Source organism: Erinaceus europaeus, chromosome 10 (assembly GCF_950295315.1).
Source record: "Erinaceus europaeus chromosome 10, mEriEur2.1, whole genome shotgun sequence".
In the NCBI taxonomy this organism is placed as follows: Eukaryota; Metazoa; Chordata; class Mammalia; order Eulipotyphla; family Erinaceidae; genus Erinaceus; species Erinaceus europaeus.
In genome coordinates this window covers 16,887,486-16,905,057 of record NC_080171.1, presented here as the reverse complement: position 1 = coordinate 16,905,057, position 17,572 = coordinate 16,887,486, and the positions used below count along the sequence as shown (strand labels likewise).

General features: G+C 47.1%; 1 protein-coding gene across 2 annotated transcripts in view; it reads left to right on the top strand.

The window, feature by feature from the left end:
• The first annotated feature begins 681 nt into the window (after window positions 1-681).
• The window catches only part of CLTA (clathrin light chain A), a 17,958-nt gene continuing 1,067 nt past the window's right edge, over window positions 682-17,572 (top strand). Inside the window, exons 1-5 of one of the 2 annotated variants that reach the window (XM_007524089.2) lie at window positions 682-1,042; window positions 7,372-7,409; window positions 9,961-10,078; window positions 11,964-12,075; window positions 17,237-17,290. In XM_007524089.2, coding sequence (XP_007524151.1) covers window positions 826-1,042; window positions 7,372-7,409; window positions 9,961-10,078; window positions 11,964-12,075; window positions 17,237-17,290 — 539 coding nt within the window. In that variant the 5' untranslated portion in view covers window positions 682-825. The remainder of the gene's footprint in view (window positions 1,043-7,371; window positions 7,410-9,960; window positions 10,079-11,963; window positions 12,076-17,236; window positions 17,291-17,572) is intronic. The other variant, XM_007524091.2, reaches the window with a different exon arrangement.

Below are 17,572 nucleotides of genomic sequence, written 5' to 3'. Positions count from 1 at the left end.
ACGCAGCGGGTTAAGCGCACGTGGCGCAAAGCGGAAGGACCGGCGTAAGGATCCCGGTTCGAGCCCCCGGCTCCCCACCTGCAGGGGAGTCGCTTCACAGGCGGTGAAGCAGGTCTGCAGGTGTCTGTCTTTCTCTCCTCCTCTCTGTCTTCCCCTCCTCTCTCCATTTCTCTCTGTCCTATCCAACAACGACGGCATCATCAACAACAATAAAAAAGAGGGGGGCAACAAAAGGGAAAATAAATTTTAAAAAACCATTTTTTAAAAAAAGAATTGCCTTTGTTTCCTTTTTTTTTTTCGTTCATAATGCCAGCTATAAAAGAATAATTTTCAATAATGCTAGGAGAGCAGAGCAAGATTCTTGTTCCCGTTTCCTAAATTGAGGACGCTGAAGTCTGCAGAGCCCAAGAAGCTCTGGTTTATCTGACCCACCAGGCGTCAGCAGAGGCGCTAACCCATAGGCTGTCCGGGCTGGAAAGGTAGCTCTGAGTCAAGGGTCACTTCCGCCTCTTGCGGCCGCGGGGCTCTGCGCCTGCACAGCTGGCGCTGCCCGAGTCACGAGTTTTCCACGGGGCCCACCTCTCCTCCCGCTGATTGGGCAGCGCTCGGAGCACTGCCGGCCTCTAATTGGCTGCTCCCTATGACGCGCTTCAACACCGCCTAGATCAACCGGATACAGGGGCAGGGTTTCCGCTTCCGCCTTCTCCCTCCTCCCGCTTGTCCTCCGGCCGCGGTAGCCAGCCTACTGCCCCTGTCGGGCCCGGTGTCGGTGGGTCGGTTGGCTTGACTCTCAACGTCGGTGTCCGTACCGTTGAACTGTCCGCCATGACCGAGCTCGATCCGTTCGGCGCCCCCGCCGGTGCCCCCAGCGGGCCCGCGCTGGGGAACGGGGTGGCCGGTGCCGGCGAAGAAGACCCGGCCGCGGCCTTCCTAGCGCAGCAGGAGAGCGAGATTGCTGGCATCGAGAACGACGAGGCCTTCGCCATCCTGGACGGCGGCGCCCCCGGGCCCCTGCCACACGGCGAGCCGCCGGGAGGTCCCGGTGAGAGTGCGGTTGCTTTGGGGTGTGTGTGGGGGGGATGCGGGAGAAGTTAGTGGCGACGCGGCCGGGGCGGGTCTCGGCGCCGTGGGCTGCTCGAGCTGCCTGCTGAGCCGGGAGGTTGCAGAACCGTGCAGAGAGGGGACGAGCGCCCTGCCTGGTCGTGCGGAAACCCAGGCTCGGGAAGCCTGCTCTGCGCTGCGTCCCTGCGTCCGTCTGTGGGTAGAGCCCCCCGGCCCTCCCGGCTCGTGTGTCGAGTTCAGAAAGCAAAGAAATGGGGTGACAGCCACGTCGAGGAGCCCGAGAAAGCCTGTCCAACGCAGCCACTTTTCATTGATCATTTGCTGTGTCTTCAAGCACCGCCGCATTAGCGTATTTTAGGCGGTCGCTCAGGCAAGGCCTGATCCCAGCACGGACCAGCTGAACATGAGAGAGGGAGAGAGACAGTTTGTTTGTTGGAGACACACAAAGGAAAACCGGCAGTGCATTTGAGCAGTTAAGTACCTAAGGTGCACAGGACAGGATGTCGGGTTACGGGGAGGGAAGCAGGCGCGGAGAGGTGGTTGGTTGGCCTAACCCTGGCGAAAGAAGAAACAGGTCAGAGAGGGATAAGGGTGCCCACATCCGTTGAACCTATTAAGACTGGCGTTTCTAGGCTCTAGCCCCATCCTCTTCGAACAGATTAGGTTAGGTAGCCAGAGTTGCAGAAGCAGAATTTGAGTGGGGATCAGCCCAGGAAGGAACAAGAGGTGAAGAGAATGTTGTATTTGCCGTTTCGCAGCCAGATTCAGGCCAGAAAAAAGAAGAAAATAAAAAAGATGAAAAAGAAAAACCCACAGGATGCTGATTTGATGTGTGTGTGTGTGTGTGTGTGTGTGTGTGTGTGTGTGTGTGTGTGTGTGTGATTGATGGGTTGCATTGGTGGTAGGAGGAAGGGATGAGTGAACACAACCTCTCCACGAGCATAAGGAAGTAGGCAATCATCTGGAAGAATTAAGACCTGGTTTTTCATTTAGTTTTTAAAATGCAGCTAGTCACTGATGGGTCGCAGTGGTTTTTATTGCTATACCATGCTGCCTTTCAAGCAAATAAGTCTCCTAATAAGAGCTTGACATGAGAGCAGGTAATAGGCCTGAAAATGTGCTATAGAAATTGGGTTTGTGGGCTGAGGAGGGAGACAGCATAGTGGTTGTTGTGCAAGCGTGAAGCCTCTGGTTCGATTCCCAAGCTCCCCAGTACCGCCATAAGCCAGAGCTGAGCAGTGCTCTTCTCTCTGTGTGTATCTTTTTTGCTTCCAGGCTTGTTGCTGGGGCTTGGTGGCAGCACAGTGAATCCACTGCTTGTCTATGGCCATACCACCCTGAACACACCCGATCTCGTCTGAATCCACTGCTCCTGGCGGCCATCTCCTTTTTTTTTCTTTTCTTTTCTGTTATTGGATAGGACAGAGAAATTGAGAGGTAGAGAGGGAGATAGATAGAGAGAGACCTGCAGACCTGCTTCACCACTTGTGAAGCATCCCACTTGCAAGTGGGGAGCCAGGGGCTCAAACCCAGATCCTTGTGCGGGTCCTTGTGTGTGATACTATGCATTGAACTAGGTGCACCACCACCAGGCTCCTTCTCTGTGTATCTTTCTCTCTCATTAAAAAAAAAAGGAGGGGGCCGAGTGGTAGTGCACCTGGTTGAGTGCACATGTTACAGTGCACAATGACCTGGGTTTGAGCCCTCAGTCCCCACCTGCAGGGGGAAAACTTCACAAGTGGGGAAGCAGTGCTGCAGGTGTCTCTCTGTCTCTCACCCTCTATCCCTCTCTTACCTCAACTTCTTTTTTTTTAAATATTTATTTCCTTTTATTTCCTTTTGTCGTCCTTGTTGTTACATTGTTGTAGTTCTTGTTGTTGATGTTGTTGTTGGATAGGACAGAGAGAAATGGAGAGAGGAGGGGAAGACAGAGAGGGAGAGAAAGATAGACACCTGCAGACCTGCTTCACCGCTTGTGAAGAGACTCCCCTGCAGGTGGGGAGCCGGGGGCTCGAACCGGGATCCTTATGCCAGTCCTTGTGCTTTACGCCAAGTGCGCTTAACCCACTGCACTACTGCCCGACTCCCACCTCTCAACTTCTGTCTCTATCCAGTAAATAAATAAAGATAATAACAAAGTTTAAAAAATAACAAAGTTTAAAAAAAGTAAAATAAAACATCTAAAAATAAAAAAAGAAAGCAAGTTGCATTGAAGTAGCTTGCCAGAGAGAGATGGGGTTAGGTGACTTTAAGTGATTAGAGTTTTGGTATTAGGAGGGGGCTTTGTAATATTTGCCAGAGAATCATAGATTTTACCTTTTATATCTGCATGGTTTAACTGCCTCTTTTGACAGAAGAAAAAAGAAAAGAAAAAAAAAAAAGCCCCAGAGAGAAATGCCAGGCTTAAGAGAAGAACACTAATTCTTCTGAATGTCTGCTGCTCTGTTGCAGCTGTTCTAGCAGAGGTGTATGGAATAAGAGATGGAGATTTTTGAAAGGCTGCTGCTGTGGATAGGACAGAGCTGGGAGAATCAGGACCCATAGTTAGAGAGTTAGTTTTGCTCCCTGTGATACCCTCAGTGCCAGCAGGATGGAGATAGTCATTAAAGGAGTAGGGGAAGGTCATGTCCAAGGGTACTGGAGAGAATAGGCGGTTCTCGGTGGAGGTCTGCTTAGGGCAGTAAATGGGTGAGAACAGAGATGGATACGAAGGTCCTTTACACATCAGACTTTCAGCAAAGGGAAGGAAGGGGCGACTGCTGAGTTAGTTCCTAGGAAAGACTTTCTTAGTGAGCTAAGCATTTAGTGACTTAAAGCCAGATCTCACAGTGTAGCTGAGGTTGGTAATAATAGTACAGTGGTCAGAAAAAAACATAGTGCTGTGGTCAGGATTTCCCTTGGGGATTACAGAACTGTACGTTTCTCCAGCTATCTGAAAGGAGAAGTTTCCTATTTGGTGTGTTCTGGACACCATCACTGTTAGTTTATATGAAAATATCAGACTCAAAAAATAACCTAACAGTAGGAAAACATTACTTTTTTCAGATAGTAGGAGAAATCTGTATTTGGACACTTTAATTTTTTTCTTCCTAAAGTAAAAATGGAGAAAACCTAGCTGCTCAGTTGTGGCATCATGCATGGGAAGAGGCCCTGGGTTTTTTCCCTAGACCTGCAAAAAGCCATCTGCGCCATGAGAACACCACGTTCATCTTTCAAGGAGAGGGCTGTAAGGGCTGAGGGTCAAACAATGTGTGGGGCTGGGGAGATACCGCGCCGGCGGAACGCTGGGTGCGACAAGTCCAAGCTTGGATCCCTGGCACCACCAGTGGTTGTTGGCAGCTTTAGGTGTTTTCATACTGCAAGTTGAGATTTTAAAGATAAAGGCAGGTGGGTTACTTAAAAGTATGCTGTGTTATATGCATCAAAGAATAGAAATTAGTGAGCCACATGGCCACTTCAAAATATTTATTTATTCCCTTTTGTTGCCCTGGTTTTATTATTGTAGTTATTATTGTTGTTGTCGTTGTTGGATAGGATGTTCTGTTGGTTTTTAAAAGATTTACTTATTTTGTGAAAAAGAGACAGAGAGAGACCAGAGCACTGCTTGGTCATAGGTGGTGCCAGGGGTCCCATCCCTGCAAATCAGGAGCTCTACTTGCTGAGCTTCCTATCCTACTTCTATCTTCCTCTTTAAAATAGAATAATTAGTATTGGGGGTTCACACTGGAGGAGTGATCTGTAAACATTTCAGTACTCCCTACACTTGGGAAGGTTCACAGGGGAAAGCAGGGGAACTAAAATAATGGATACATATTTACAAGTGTGTTGGCTAGAGGACTTGGACAACAAACAGTTTAAGTTAGATTTATCTAGCCATGAAGACCAGAGGTGTGGTTTGATGCCATCTGTGTTTGTTACAGGAAAGAACGGAGTTGAGTCACTTGCTGCAGACCCCTAGGAAAGCTGTGGCTTGCAGTGGCTGCCTAGCTTCCTTTTATTGCTTGACTTCTTCTGTCTTTTCAGGTTCTTCCTTTCTCACATGTCTCCCACCCTGTGCAGTCAGATGGTTTTCGTAGTTTGAAAAAAAAAATTATTTGGGGGGAAAATAATAGAAGTTCTCAATAGTAGATAGTCAATGTGTGTTAACCAGCAAGTAAAAAACAGATGGGTGTGTTCGTGGAGGTTTGTTGACATTCCAGAAGGATTGCAGACTGCCTCCTCGTGGGGCTGTTGGGTCAGGGCAGGGATTTGAAGTGCAAGGTGCTGGGGCCAAGCAGGTACTAGGTTTTGAGAAAGCCAGAATGGGTCAAAACAAGCTGAGCAACTGATGATTGGCAGGGGGCCAGCACGTGCTCCTGCCCCTGCAGCTCCTTACTGCCCGTCCCATCCAGGAGTGTAAGCCCCCGGTTCGGTCCAGATCGTCTCTTCTGCTTGCCTTTCATACCAACGAACCTAGAAATCATGGTTTTGGAGAAAACTCCCCACCCTCAAAAAGTTGCTGACAACTCTGTAATTTAAAATATGTTCAGTCTGTGAACCACTGTTTTATATTGGGTGGGTGAGTTATCCCAAGTTTTCTTTGAAAGATGTCTGCCTGCCGGCCTTTCTTTTCTCCCTTTCTCCCTCCCTGGTTTATTTGGTTTTTTAATATTTATTTATTTATTCCCTTTTGGTGCCCTTGTTGTGGTTATTATTGTTGTTATTGATGTCATTGTTGGAGAGAAATGGAGAGAGGAGGGGAAGACAGGGAGGGGGAGAGAAAGACAGACACCTGCAGACCTGCTTCACCGCTTGTGAAGGGACTCCCCTGCAGGTGGGGAGCCGGGGGCTCGAACCCGGATCCTTCTGCTGTTCCTTCCTGGTTTATTTTTATTCAGAAGAGGCCAGAGCTTCACTCTGGCATATGTAGCACTAGGCTTGTGCTTGGGTCTATGGCTGACCCACCTCAGCTGCATGTTTCATATTTTCTAGATGAACTTCTCTCTTTTAAAATATTTTATTTTATTTTAATGAGAGGGATATACAGGGTGGAGAGGGGAGGAGTCAAATGAACACCCAGGGTACTGCCCAGCTCTGACTTACGGTGGGACTGGGGATTGACTCTGGGACCTAGGAACCTCAGGCATCAAAATCTCGCATAATCATAAAGCTGTCTACCCAGCCCTCGAGATGAACTTTCTCATTTAGCTGTGTGCTGAGGAGAAAAAGGAAGAAAGACTGGGCTGTGAGCCAGCAAGGTAGCTCATTTGCACAGTGTGCTGTGCTACAGTAGCGTTCTCTCTGTCTGGAGAATAAGGCCCCAGTGATGCCCCAAAATAAAATCGAATTGTAAAAGACTGAGTTGTGCATCACACTTTGAGTTTTTGTGGCTTGCATTCTTGAAAACCTGGATTTAATTAGGTATGCTGAGACCTTAGTAGACTGAATTCCAAGTAGATGAGGGGAATTACTAAGAAGTTTTAGCTTCTAAAACTTACCCCAGCCATAGGTTGGAGTACTCTGATTCTCGAGAAAGCACACATTTCTGCTCACTGTGAATGACTTTTTAAAAGGTTTATCTTTATTTATACACAGTCATCCTTTAACTTCATTGCCCTGGGCAGACTTTTCAGAGAAGGGGCCAGTGGTGGCCCACGCGCCTGGTGAAGTGCTCACACTGCAGTGGGCAAGTGGCGCAGTAGAGCTGCAGGTCTCTGTCCTACCTCTACCTCCTGCTCCCCTCTCAGGTTTTCTCTGTCTCTCTCTATCCAGTAATAAATAAATAAGAAGTATTTTTAAAAACGAAAGAGAAGACAGCACAATACACACACACACACACACACACACACACACACTGCAGTAAGGACTCAAACCTGGGTCACACACACGGCAGGCCGGGGGCCTTCCCAGGTAGGGTGTCTTGCCAGCCCTTCTTTTCAGTATTTGTTTCTGTGAGAGGGAAGGAGAGAAAGAGGCCAGAGCACTGCTCAGCTGTGGCATATGGTGGTGCTGCGGAGAATCATTGTGAATGATTCTAGGTCTCACTTGGCCTTTGTCCTCTTCAGAACTTTAACAGAGAAACATTGCTCGTGTGAGACTCTGCTGGCAAGCTCTCTTATCTCCAAACCGGAAACACAGTCTCAAAAGTTTTGGGGCTCATTAACATTTTGGTGAAGTCGTTTGTGATGTTTTCATTACATACAAAGTGAAGTACTGCTAGATCCGAGTAACTAGAACAGGGGTACAGCACAGACCGTGCAGCACACTGTAGCCTGCGGGCCCAGCATGTGCCCTGCTGCGACTGACAGACTGAACTCTTCTGTCTTGCAGATGCTGTGGATGGAGTGATGAACGGTGAATACTACCAGGTACAGAGCTCTCTTGACGATGTGGAGTCCTAGTGGTCAGCACTTTGATCTTCCTGGGTGTATTCGTAGCAGATGTGTTACCCTCCAAAGTGGAAGGAGTGGAAGAGAAGTGATGGTGACAAAGTATTCTCTTAACAGTTGTATTGACCTGGTGCCAGTTAACCTGCTTTATTCTCTAGCAGTTACCCTTCATGATGGTGATGATGATGAACAATTCAGCCCTGTTTACGCTTAGTCTTCACAACTCAAAGGGCTTGTCAACTCTTGTTATTCCTAATTAATTGATGAGTAAACTAAGGAACACAGGTTAAAGTAAGTTTATCTAAAGTAACAAAGGTTAGTGTAAACCAATGGGAAATTGATAAAATTTAACTTAAAAAATGATAATGGGGCAGGGGTAGATAGCACAATGGTTATGCAAACAGACTATCAGTCCTGAGGCTCCCACATCCCAGGTTCAGTCCCCGGCACCACCATAAGCCAGAGCTGATCTGGTTAAAAAAAAAAAAAGATAATGGAAACTTTGGAAAATGAAGTTTGTATGTGCTTGGAGCAGCATTTGAACTTCACACTTTTGGTTGTATTGGGAACAGTGGGTGTCTGGTGTTTGTGATGACCACCATCGCTTCCCCTCTGTGTCACTAAGCTTTCAGTTCTAGTGCAACTCATTACTGTATAGAATAGTTTCTAACTGAAGAGCCCTGAAGTAGAAGTCATAAAAGCAGAGAATTTACCGTATAGAATAGTTTCTAACTGAAAGAGCTCTGAGGCAGATAGCTTTTTACCAGTGCTCTGACTCAGTCCTTCTACACTCTGACTCTGCTTGTTGGCATGCGACTGTTTCATGCTCAACCTTGAATCCTGGCAGCAAAATGACCACAGCTTTTTGAGGCCTCCCATATCTGCATGTCACCCATCAACCTAACAAAAGTCTTGCATTTTCCTCCTGACCAGCTCGAAATAATCTCTGTAGGCTAGAGGGATGTTGTGCTTTGCTTATGGATGGATTTCTGACACAAGTTAGCTGTCAATGAGGATGCAGTAAGTTTTTGTTGGTTTAAACCACAGGTGGACAAACGCTGTAAAGAACCAGTAGTAAATATCTTAAGCTTGGTGGGACTTTATTAAATCACTCTATTGCTGTAATATGAATTATAGAAACAGGTGGCTGGCCTGGGACATTTCCCATCCTGGCTTAGAGCTGACCATGAAAGTGAGAGAGAACTGGGTTCAGACCCTGGCTTTATCTCTTACAATCAGTGTCTCTGGACAGATCACTGCATTGTCATTTCTTTGTGTCTCAGTTGAATTCCTTAGCTGTGGAATGGAATAGAAATTGACTTTGTAAGGTATGAGAGGAAAAAACTCGTTATGTGACTGACACATGGGAAGTGCCAGTAAGTTACTGATACTTTCAAATAAATCTTTCTTGTGGCCCAGGAGGTGGCTAGAGCTTTGAACTTAAAAGCATGAAGTCCCAAGTTTGATCCCTGACATCACATGTGACAGTGATGTTCTGATTTTTTCTCTCATGTTAATCACAGGGTTTTTTTTTATTCTCTTTCCATTTTTGTTTATTGTGTAATTAAGCTAACTTGATAATGTTTCCTGGTTTACTAGGTTAAATAATAGACTCAAGTCTTCATTGCTTACTAGTTCACAGACTTTACCCATTATAAAAGTGATCTTGATCACACATAATGGTCTCCACCTCGCACACACACTTGTGACTGATTTGCCTGCACACTGATTATTCTCCCAGCCTGGCTGCAGTAACTATAATTTTTCTTTGAATTCTCTTGTTTCTTAGAATTCACTATTTTGACTAGGTGGCGTTAAGTGACCTTTTTCCTATATTGAATAATAGCATTTAAAAGTCTTAACTTCTGGGAGTTGGGCTGTAGCGCAGCGGGTTAAGCGCAGGTGGTGCAAAGCACAAGCCACTGGCATAAGGATCCTGGTTCGAGCTCCGACTCCCCACCTGCAGGGGAGTCGCTTCACAAGCAGTGATGCAGGTCTGCAGGTGTCTGTCTTTCTCTCCCCCTCCCTGTCTTCCCCTCCTCTCTCCATTTCTCTCTGTTCTATCCAACAACAATGACAGCAATGATAACTACAACAACAAAACAAGGGCAACAAAAGGGAATAAATAAATTTTTAAAAAAAAGTCTTAACTTCTAGACTTTGCACCACTATGCCATCACCTGTTACTTTAAGGTAACACATAAGCTCTGTGTCAAGTAGCAAAGTCAGAACTCTGATACTCTTCTAGTAAGTTCACTACTCACATGCCCCTCCCCCAATGTTCCCCATCTCCCCTTCATATCACAGTTGGATGCCAACTGTTTTGTTTCTGATGGATTATATGGGTTAAGTACCTTCATGTTGAGCACCCCCTGTAGGCATATAAATTTGTGTTGTTGTTGTTACGTTTATCCGTAGCATTTTACACCAGTTGCCAGTTCTGTACGTAAGCAGAACTGTTCTAGCTTGGATGACACGTATCTCGGGAAGGAATCTGGTACTGATAGAGCAAATTGTGTTTTGTGTTAAGGAGAGTAACGGTCCAACAGACAGCTATGCAGCTATTTCACAAGTGGATCGATTACAGTCAGAACCTGAAAGTATTCGAAAGTGGAGAGAAGAGCAGACGGAACGCTTAGAAGCCCTAGGTAAGGCCCCTGTCTGTCTCTTGGTGTCTGTTTTCAGTGGAATAATTGACCTTGACTCCGTCATCCCTTTGTAACTTGAATTAACCATATGTCCTTGTCTAGTATTTGGGAAGATACTTTTTCTCAGTCTGAAGGTAGCAAGGTCACTGTACTAGGACTGAGCCAACCAGGAGAATCAAAGGTATTCTCTGCTTTCATGCAGAGCAAAGGGTTCTGTGGAAAGAGCCACTCTGGCTGAAGACTGAGTTCAAGACCCAGTCTTAGCTCTTAGCAGCTGTGGGCACTAGTTGCTTAAACCTTTGCAGAACCAGTTTCTTCATCGGTGTTATTCCTAGAACAGTCTGAGATAATATTTGAAAATGATTTGTAAACTTACATCTTTTTTTTTTTCAAAGATTTTATTTATGAGAAAGATAGGAGGAGAGAGAAAGAACCAGACATCACTCTGGCACATGTGCTGCGGGGGATCGAACTCAGGACCTCGTGCTTGAGAGTCCAAAGCGTTATCACTGTGCCACCTCTCGGACCACACTGATTTGTAAACTTGAAGGCATGTGAATTACTCTGCGATACTTTTTACTTCTCAAAACCTGAGTTTTGGTAAACACCAAAGAGGAAAATGTGAGGTGTGTTAGGAAACAGACTTTTCTTCTTTATTTTTTTAAATTTATTTTTAATAGAAATTGAGAGGGGGAGATAGGACAGACACATACAACCCCGCTTCACTCTTTTTTTTTTTTCCTGGTTTAGGTTTTTTTTATCTTTATTTATATTCACCAGAAATCAAGAGGGAAGGGAGAGAGAGAGAGGAAGAGAGCTAAACACCTGCAGCTCTGCTTCATCATTCGCGAAGCTTTCCCCCTGCAGGTGACAACCAGAGGGCTTCAGCCCAAGTCCTTGCGCATAGCAGCAGGTCTGCTCAAGCAGGTGCACCACCAGCCAACCTCTGTACTGTGTTTATAACCTTAATTCCCCATAAGATAAGTTTAAACAGTTTTCCCTAGCTGATGCCCCAAAGACTTTATTTCTGTCAGAAGTTAGTATTTCTGTGGTCCGGGAGGTAGCACAGTGATAAAGCTTTGGACTCTCAAGCACGAGGTCCTGAGTTTGATCCCTGGCAGCACATGTGCCAGAGTGGTGTCTGGTTCTTTCTCTCTCCTATCTTTCTCATTAATAAAATCTTAAAAAAAAAAAAAAAAAAAAGGGAAGTTAGTATTTCCACCATACTCCTTGCCTGCCCTCCTGCCCTACTCCCCCCCAAAAAGAAAAGAGACCTAAAAACTAGTCCTTAAAACTAGTGATCCCGGCAGAGATAGCATAATGGCTATGCAAAAAGACTCATGCTTGAGACCCTGAAGTCCCAGCATCAGTCCCCCACATCACCATAAGCCAGAGCTGATCAGGGCCCTGGGAAAATAAACAGAAACCAGACTAGGGATCCACAGGGGCCAGGTGGTGGCATGCCTGGGGTTAAGTTCATGTATTACCATGCACAAAGACCCAGGTTCAAGCCCCCATTTCCTCCCACCCAACCACCCATCCCCCCACCTGTAGGGGGACTCTTCATCAGCGGTGAAGCAGGACTGCCCGTGTGTCTGTCTCTCCCTCTCCGTCTCCCCCTCCTTCTTAATTTCTGGTCTATAAAATTAAATAAAGTTAAAAAGAAGAAAACTAGTGATCAGCTAAGATATCGGTGGACTAGCCTGGGCTGTATCATGAGCTCCAAGAGTTGGCTGTTGACAAATAAGTCGGATGGCTTCCCTCCCCGTTGTCCTTGCATTGTGCACATACCTGCACATCACATAACTTGTTAAAAAGACTGAAATGAACTGATGAAACAAACCAGCTTTTGCCTCACTGGTGTCGTCTCTTCTCCCCCTTTAAGATGCCAATTCTCGGAAGCAAGAAGCAGAGTGGAAGGCAAAAGCCATCAAGGAGCTAGAAGAGTGGTACGCCAGGCAGGATGAGCAGCTACAGAAAACAAAAGCGAATAACAGGTCAGTCTGTGGGCGGTGCCAGCACAACCGGCTTGCCCGTGTCGCGGCTCAGCCGACGCCTCTCTTGTGTGGAATGTCTTTTGGAAATTTGCACAAACTGCTTTAGAAGTGTGACGGCTGTGAGTTTCTTGGCCTGTGCACATCGTGAGCAGTTGAGCTGTCCTCGGCAGTTGAGCTCAGTGAGAGCTGAGAGTGAGCCTGAGAAGTGTCACCTGCGAGGTGATGCGTCAGCAGCAAAGTTATGCAGGGGTCAGGTTCCACGTGTAAAAACATCAGCCTGCTTTCTTGAGTAGACCAGGGTCTCAGTACTTTCCAGATGATCACAGGCTTGGTCACGTTGTCTCCCCTAAATACAGCCCTGTCTTCTGAGAGCTGCTTCATAAAGGCGTCCGTCAGCCGGGAAAATGTGCTCTGTAATTAGGAAGCTCAGGCTGTTTGAGCAAAGCAGCGTCAGAATGAAGGCTTCTCTGGGTCCTTACCGGTGCTTAAGAACACCTCGAGGGGCCGACTGGTGGCACACTTGGTTGAGTGCACACATAACAGTGCGCAAGGACCTGGTTCAAGCCCCTGGTCCCCATGGGGGGTTGGGGGAACTTAACAAGTGGTGAAGCAGGGCTGCAGGTGTCTCTGTCTCTCCCTCTTCATCTTCCCCTCCCCTCTCATTTTCTCTCCAGAATAAGTAAATATTTTTTTAAGAAAATCTTGAGTTCACATTTTAAAATGTTCTTTTCAGAATTTACTCACTCACTGAAGGTGATGAGTAAAGTAGGTGTGGGAAGAAAACGCGTTTATTCTCAGCTCACCAGCAGCGGCTTTGGGTCTTTAATGCTTTGCCCTTAGAGTTCACTTGGAAGTAGCTCAGAGCGGCGGAGGCCACCCACTTCCCCTCTGAGGGGCCGCCTTGCTGTCCACCACTGTGTGCAGACCCCAACTTTGCATTTAGTATCATTTCATCACTTCAGTATAAAAAGATAGGTTAGAGTGAAGCTAGACTTGGGCTCCTGCCCTTAGAGGCACAGTGGGCTTGAATGACCTTATCTCTGGCTGCTCTGACAGATGGAAATCTTCCAGATAAGAGGGAGCTGACTGCTTTGCCAGACAGCCTGTGCCACTGTGGGACACGTCTGGCAGGACAGATGGACTTTTCTTTTGTCTACTTGTATCTGTTGGCCATCCTTGATGTGGTCAGATGCCGTGCGGGAGCCTGTGTCCCGGCCACAGATTCATTCCCTGCAGGTGTGGATGGGTGGCAGTAGCTACTGGTGGTACTGTGAAGCCGCAGCCAGTAAAGAAGTGCTGGCAAGCTCTGACCCCTTAGCGTCTGCTCAGTGAAGATGGTTTTCCCCAGATGCAGTTCAGATCTCTGAAGTGAGGCCCTGTGGAGTTACCCTCACAGTCTCAGCAAAGTCTGCTTTGAAGCACTTACTATAACTGGGCTGACCCTCCCTGTTTAGGGACTCTGTTTATGATGCAGTATAAAACTTTTAAAAGTCACTCAGTTGGGAATGTAATCTGCTTCCTAATACAGATCTCTGTTTCAACTCAGTTGTGTTAAACTGTGTGCTTCTCTAAGGCAAGATCTGTCTATTTTTTTCTAATATTCCTTTTGTCGCCCTTGTTTTATTGTTGTAGTTGTTATTGATGTCGTCATTGTCAGATAGGCCAGAGAGAAATGGAGAGAGAGGAGGGGAAGACAGAGGGGGAGAGAAAGACAGACACCTGCAGACCTGCTTCACCGCCTGTGAAGCGACTCCCCTGCAGGTGGGGAGCGGGGGGCTTGAACCGGGATCCTTACGCCGGTCCCTGCGCTTTGCGCCACGTGCGCTTAACCCGCTGTGCTACCACCCGACTCCCAGCAAGATAAATCTTTCTCTATACAGAATTAGTTGTCCTTGGAGAGGATGATCATGACGGTGTTTAGGTGTTAGTCCCTCCAGGCACTGTTTTAGGGCTCTTTACTTGGAATTATAGAATGTTGGATTAGATAGTCTCATAGATGAACCTCATGAGTTTCAAAGAGAATTAAGAATGTGGAATTACTTTTTTTTAAAAAAGTTACTTGCCTTGTTAAATTTTTCTAAAATATTTTTATTTATTTATTGGATAGAGACAGACAAAAATTGAGAGGGAATGGGGGGGGGGGGGTTCGAGAGAGAGGTGGTCCGGGAGGTGGTACAGTAGTTAAAGCTTTGGATTCTTGACCATGAGATCCCAACTTCAATCCCTGGCAGTATGTGTACCAGAGTGATGTCTGGTTCTTTCTCTTCTATCTTTCTCATGAATATATATATATTTCTTTTGTGATAGGGCAGAGAGAAATTGAGAGAGGAGGGGAAGATAAGAGAGGGAGAGAGGGGGGCTAGTGGTGGCACACCTTGTTGAGTGCACATGTTACAATGTGCAAGGACCCACGTTTTGAGCCTCCGGTCCCCACCTGCTAGGGGAAAGCTTTAAGAGAGGTGAAGCAGTATTGCAAGTGTCTCTCTGTCTCTTCCTCCCTCCCTGTCTCCCCCTTCCCTCTTGCTGTCTGGCTATCTCCAATAAAGACTTAAATTTTTTCTTTATCTGGGGAAAAAAGAAATATTTTAAAAAAGAGAGAGAGAGGGAGAGAGAGACACTTAGACCTGCTTCACTTGTGAAGCGACTCTCCACTGCAGGTGAGGAGGTGGGGACTTGAACTGGGGTCCTTGTGGTGCTCCTTGTACTTCATACTGTGTGTGCTTAACCTGTGCACTACCGCCTGGCCCCCAGTAAATTCTTTAAAAAAGAGAGAGAGAGAGAGAGACATCTGTAGCACTGCTTAACTGCTCACAAAACTTCTCTTCTGTGGGTGGGAACTGGGGACTTGAACCTGTGCATTCAACCAGCTGCGCCACAGCCCAGCCCTGCTTTGTTAAATCTCGTAATACAAGGCTGACATTGAGCTTACGAGACTCGTTACTAGCATGTTAGCTACCACCACCAGGGTTCTAGGACAGAGGCATGTTTTCTGTTTGCTTGATGTCCCTGGGCTTCTTCACTCCCAGCCATCCTTTTCAGACAGAGGCAGACAGGGAGAAAGGGTGGACGGCTACAGCGCACACATTCCCAGTGTGGTGGGGGCAGGGCCCGAATCTGGGTTGCACGCGAAGCAGATCCACCGTTCCAGTGAGCTCACTTGCTGCCGCCAGTGGGATTTTATACTTTATCCCATGATTCTTCATGGATTAGCAGGGGAGTCAGTCACTACAGAGCCACTTTAGGGGGCTTCTTCCAACGGCCTGTACCCTCCCCTGGAAACTTAGGTGTTGCTACTCCCTTTCCCCAGTTCCATTCATATATGTAAGAGAGACTCATCTCATTGTCTGCTGGTAATAGTGTGATAAAATGACAGTGAATGTTGTAATGGGGTTAGGGGCTCATTTCATGCAAGTGCCTGTCTCTGGGTCACTTCCAACAATTGGCTATTTAAGGGAACCACAAATAAGGCAGAAAGGCAGGGGCGTGTGAAATAGGAGACTAGGGAGATAGGAGGGATCTATTTTTAGGAATGTATTATTCAACCTCTTGAGCCCTCGAGCCTAGGCAGCACGTCTGTGCCGCACGCTGCTGTGTGGAGGCTGATGAGGTCAGCAGGTTGGCCTTGCCCTCAGAGCTTCACTGGGCTAATGCTGTTCCTTAACTGTGTCTTCCTCCTTTATCCCAAACCGAGGCCTTAGTGTCACTCAGAAGATCCATAAATTATTAAGTACCAGCCCATGGAAAGGAATTTTCCACAGTGGTGATTGGCTTCTACAGTAGGACAAGTTTATTCGCCACGAACAACCCAGGCCATGTTCCTGTCAGGACTGCACCAGAAACACTCACCCCAGATGTGGGCAGGTTTTGTTGTGACCTCTTCAAGGCTTGTAAAAGTTTGGGAAATCCATGGTTCTCAGTGACGGCTTTTTCCCTCCCCCATGTCCTTTCTGGGCTGTGGTCTGTGCCCTGTGGTCAGGTGCAAAGACCCCCTCCATGTACATTCTCCCAGGCTTGCCTCAGTCCCGTCTTATCAGAAGACTTCCGTCTTCAGGCTCCTCTTCTCGGGGCTGTGTTGGCTGTATTAGGACTTTCCTTCACTCTGGGCCTGTAACCTTGATGGGGCTGTTAATACCAACTGGCTCTTTAGTTTGGGGGATTTCTGCAAAGAAGCAGTCTGGACTTTCATGTTTTTGTTGTTACAGTGATTCCCTCACAGGAGTCCTTTATTTTTCTTGCAGCCAAAAGCAAGTACAAGTTGAAATCGATTAGGCCCAGCCCTTTGTGCAAACTAAAAAGATTATGGGTTTACAGTCTGGCCTGCCTTTCCTTTCCCTCCCACTCATTTCTACCCACAAACAACTCTTGTTTTCCTGCTTACTCACTTTTGAGTTATAACCAGGCTGTTCTTTTTGCTTTCTTTAAGTTTCCACAAAACTATGGTGGGAAAGAAGAAGGTTATGTCAGAGTTTAAAAATAAACCGAAAATCACTAGAATTTCACTTCAAATAAGTGTGGGGCTTAGGTGTAATTGTCCTTAAAACATGCCTCTTCTGCTCCCCTGCCTCCAGCCAGCCTAGCAGACACGGGGGGGGGGGGGGGGGGAGGGGGGGAACCCCTTGAAGGAGGAGCCATAGTAGACAGGATAGGTCATCTGCATCCAGAGATTCAGCCTCTGGGGCAACAGAGTCAAAGCCACTGTCCCCTGCGGTATAAACTCCCCCATGTATTATGGCCTCCTCTCTGTCTTCTCCCAGAACCCAGCCATCTTGATCCTGATTGAAGGGAGGTAGGGAAGGATCCAGCTCTGCCCTAAGCCTTGTCAAAGGCAGTGGCGACTGGCACAGAATAGCAAGCAGTTCTATTCAAGGACACGTGGTATGTATGCCACGGTCAAAGCCAGGGCCCACATCTGCAGGTCTTCCCACCAGACCACATAGCTGCCTGCGGTGGAGGTTTTGAAATGACTGCCATGTTCCCAGGATGGTGAAAATTAGTCCCGCCGAGGTGGCGGCCAGCAGGAAGCCCTGTCTGCCGGAGGAGGGTTAAGATGGAGCCCGGGGAGCAGTCCTGCCCCTATTGTGGACTTCAGATGTTTCTGCTTCTCAACGTTCTCTCTTTTTTCCTGCCTGCTTGCCTGCCTTTTGGACCTCTTGCTGTCTAGGGTGGCAGATGAAGCTTTCTACAAACAACCCTTCGCTGACGTGATTGGTTATGTGTATGTTGCAAAACTAATTCCTTTTCTTGTTTTGATTCTTTCTACTTTTCATTAGAGTTAATGCTGCTTTTATGTCACAAGTTGCTTTGCTTTTAAAATCATTTCAGATTGGCACTGTGGGGGGGAGGGTGCCTGAGTAGAGCAGCCGGGGCTGGGGACTGGCCCTTTGATTGTCTCGTAAAACCACGACCCCAGCACCTCTGCTGCCATTTTCTGTATTGGGTTTGGGAATATTGGGAGGGAAGCAGACTCCTTCTGAAAACATGAGCCATTGATGAGCTC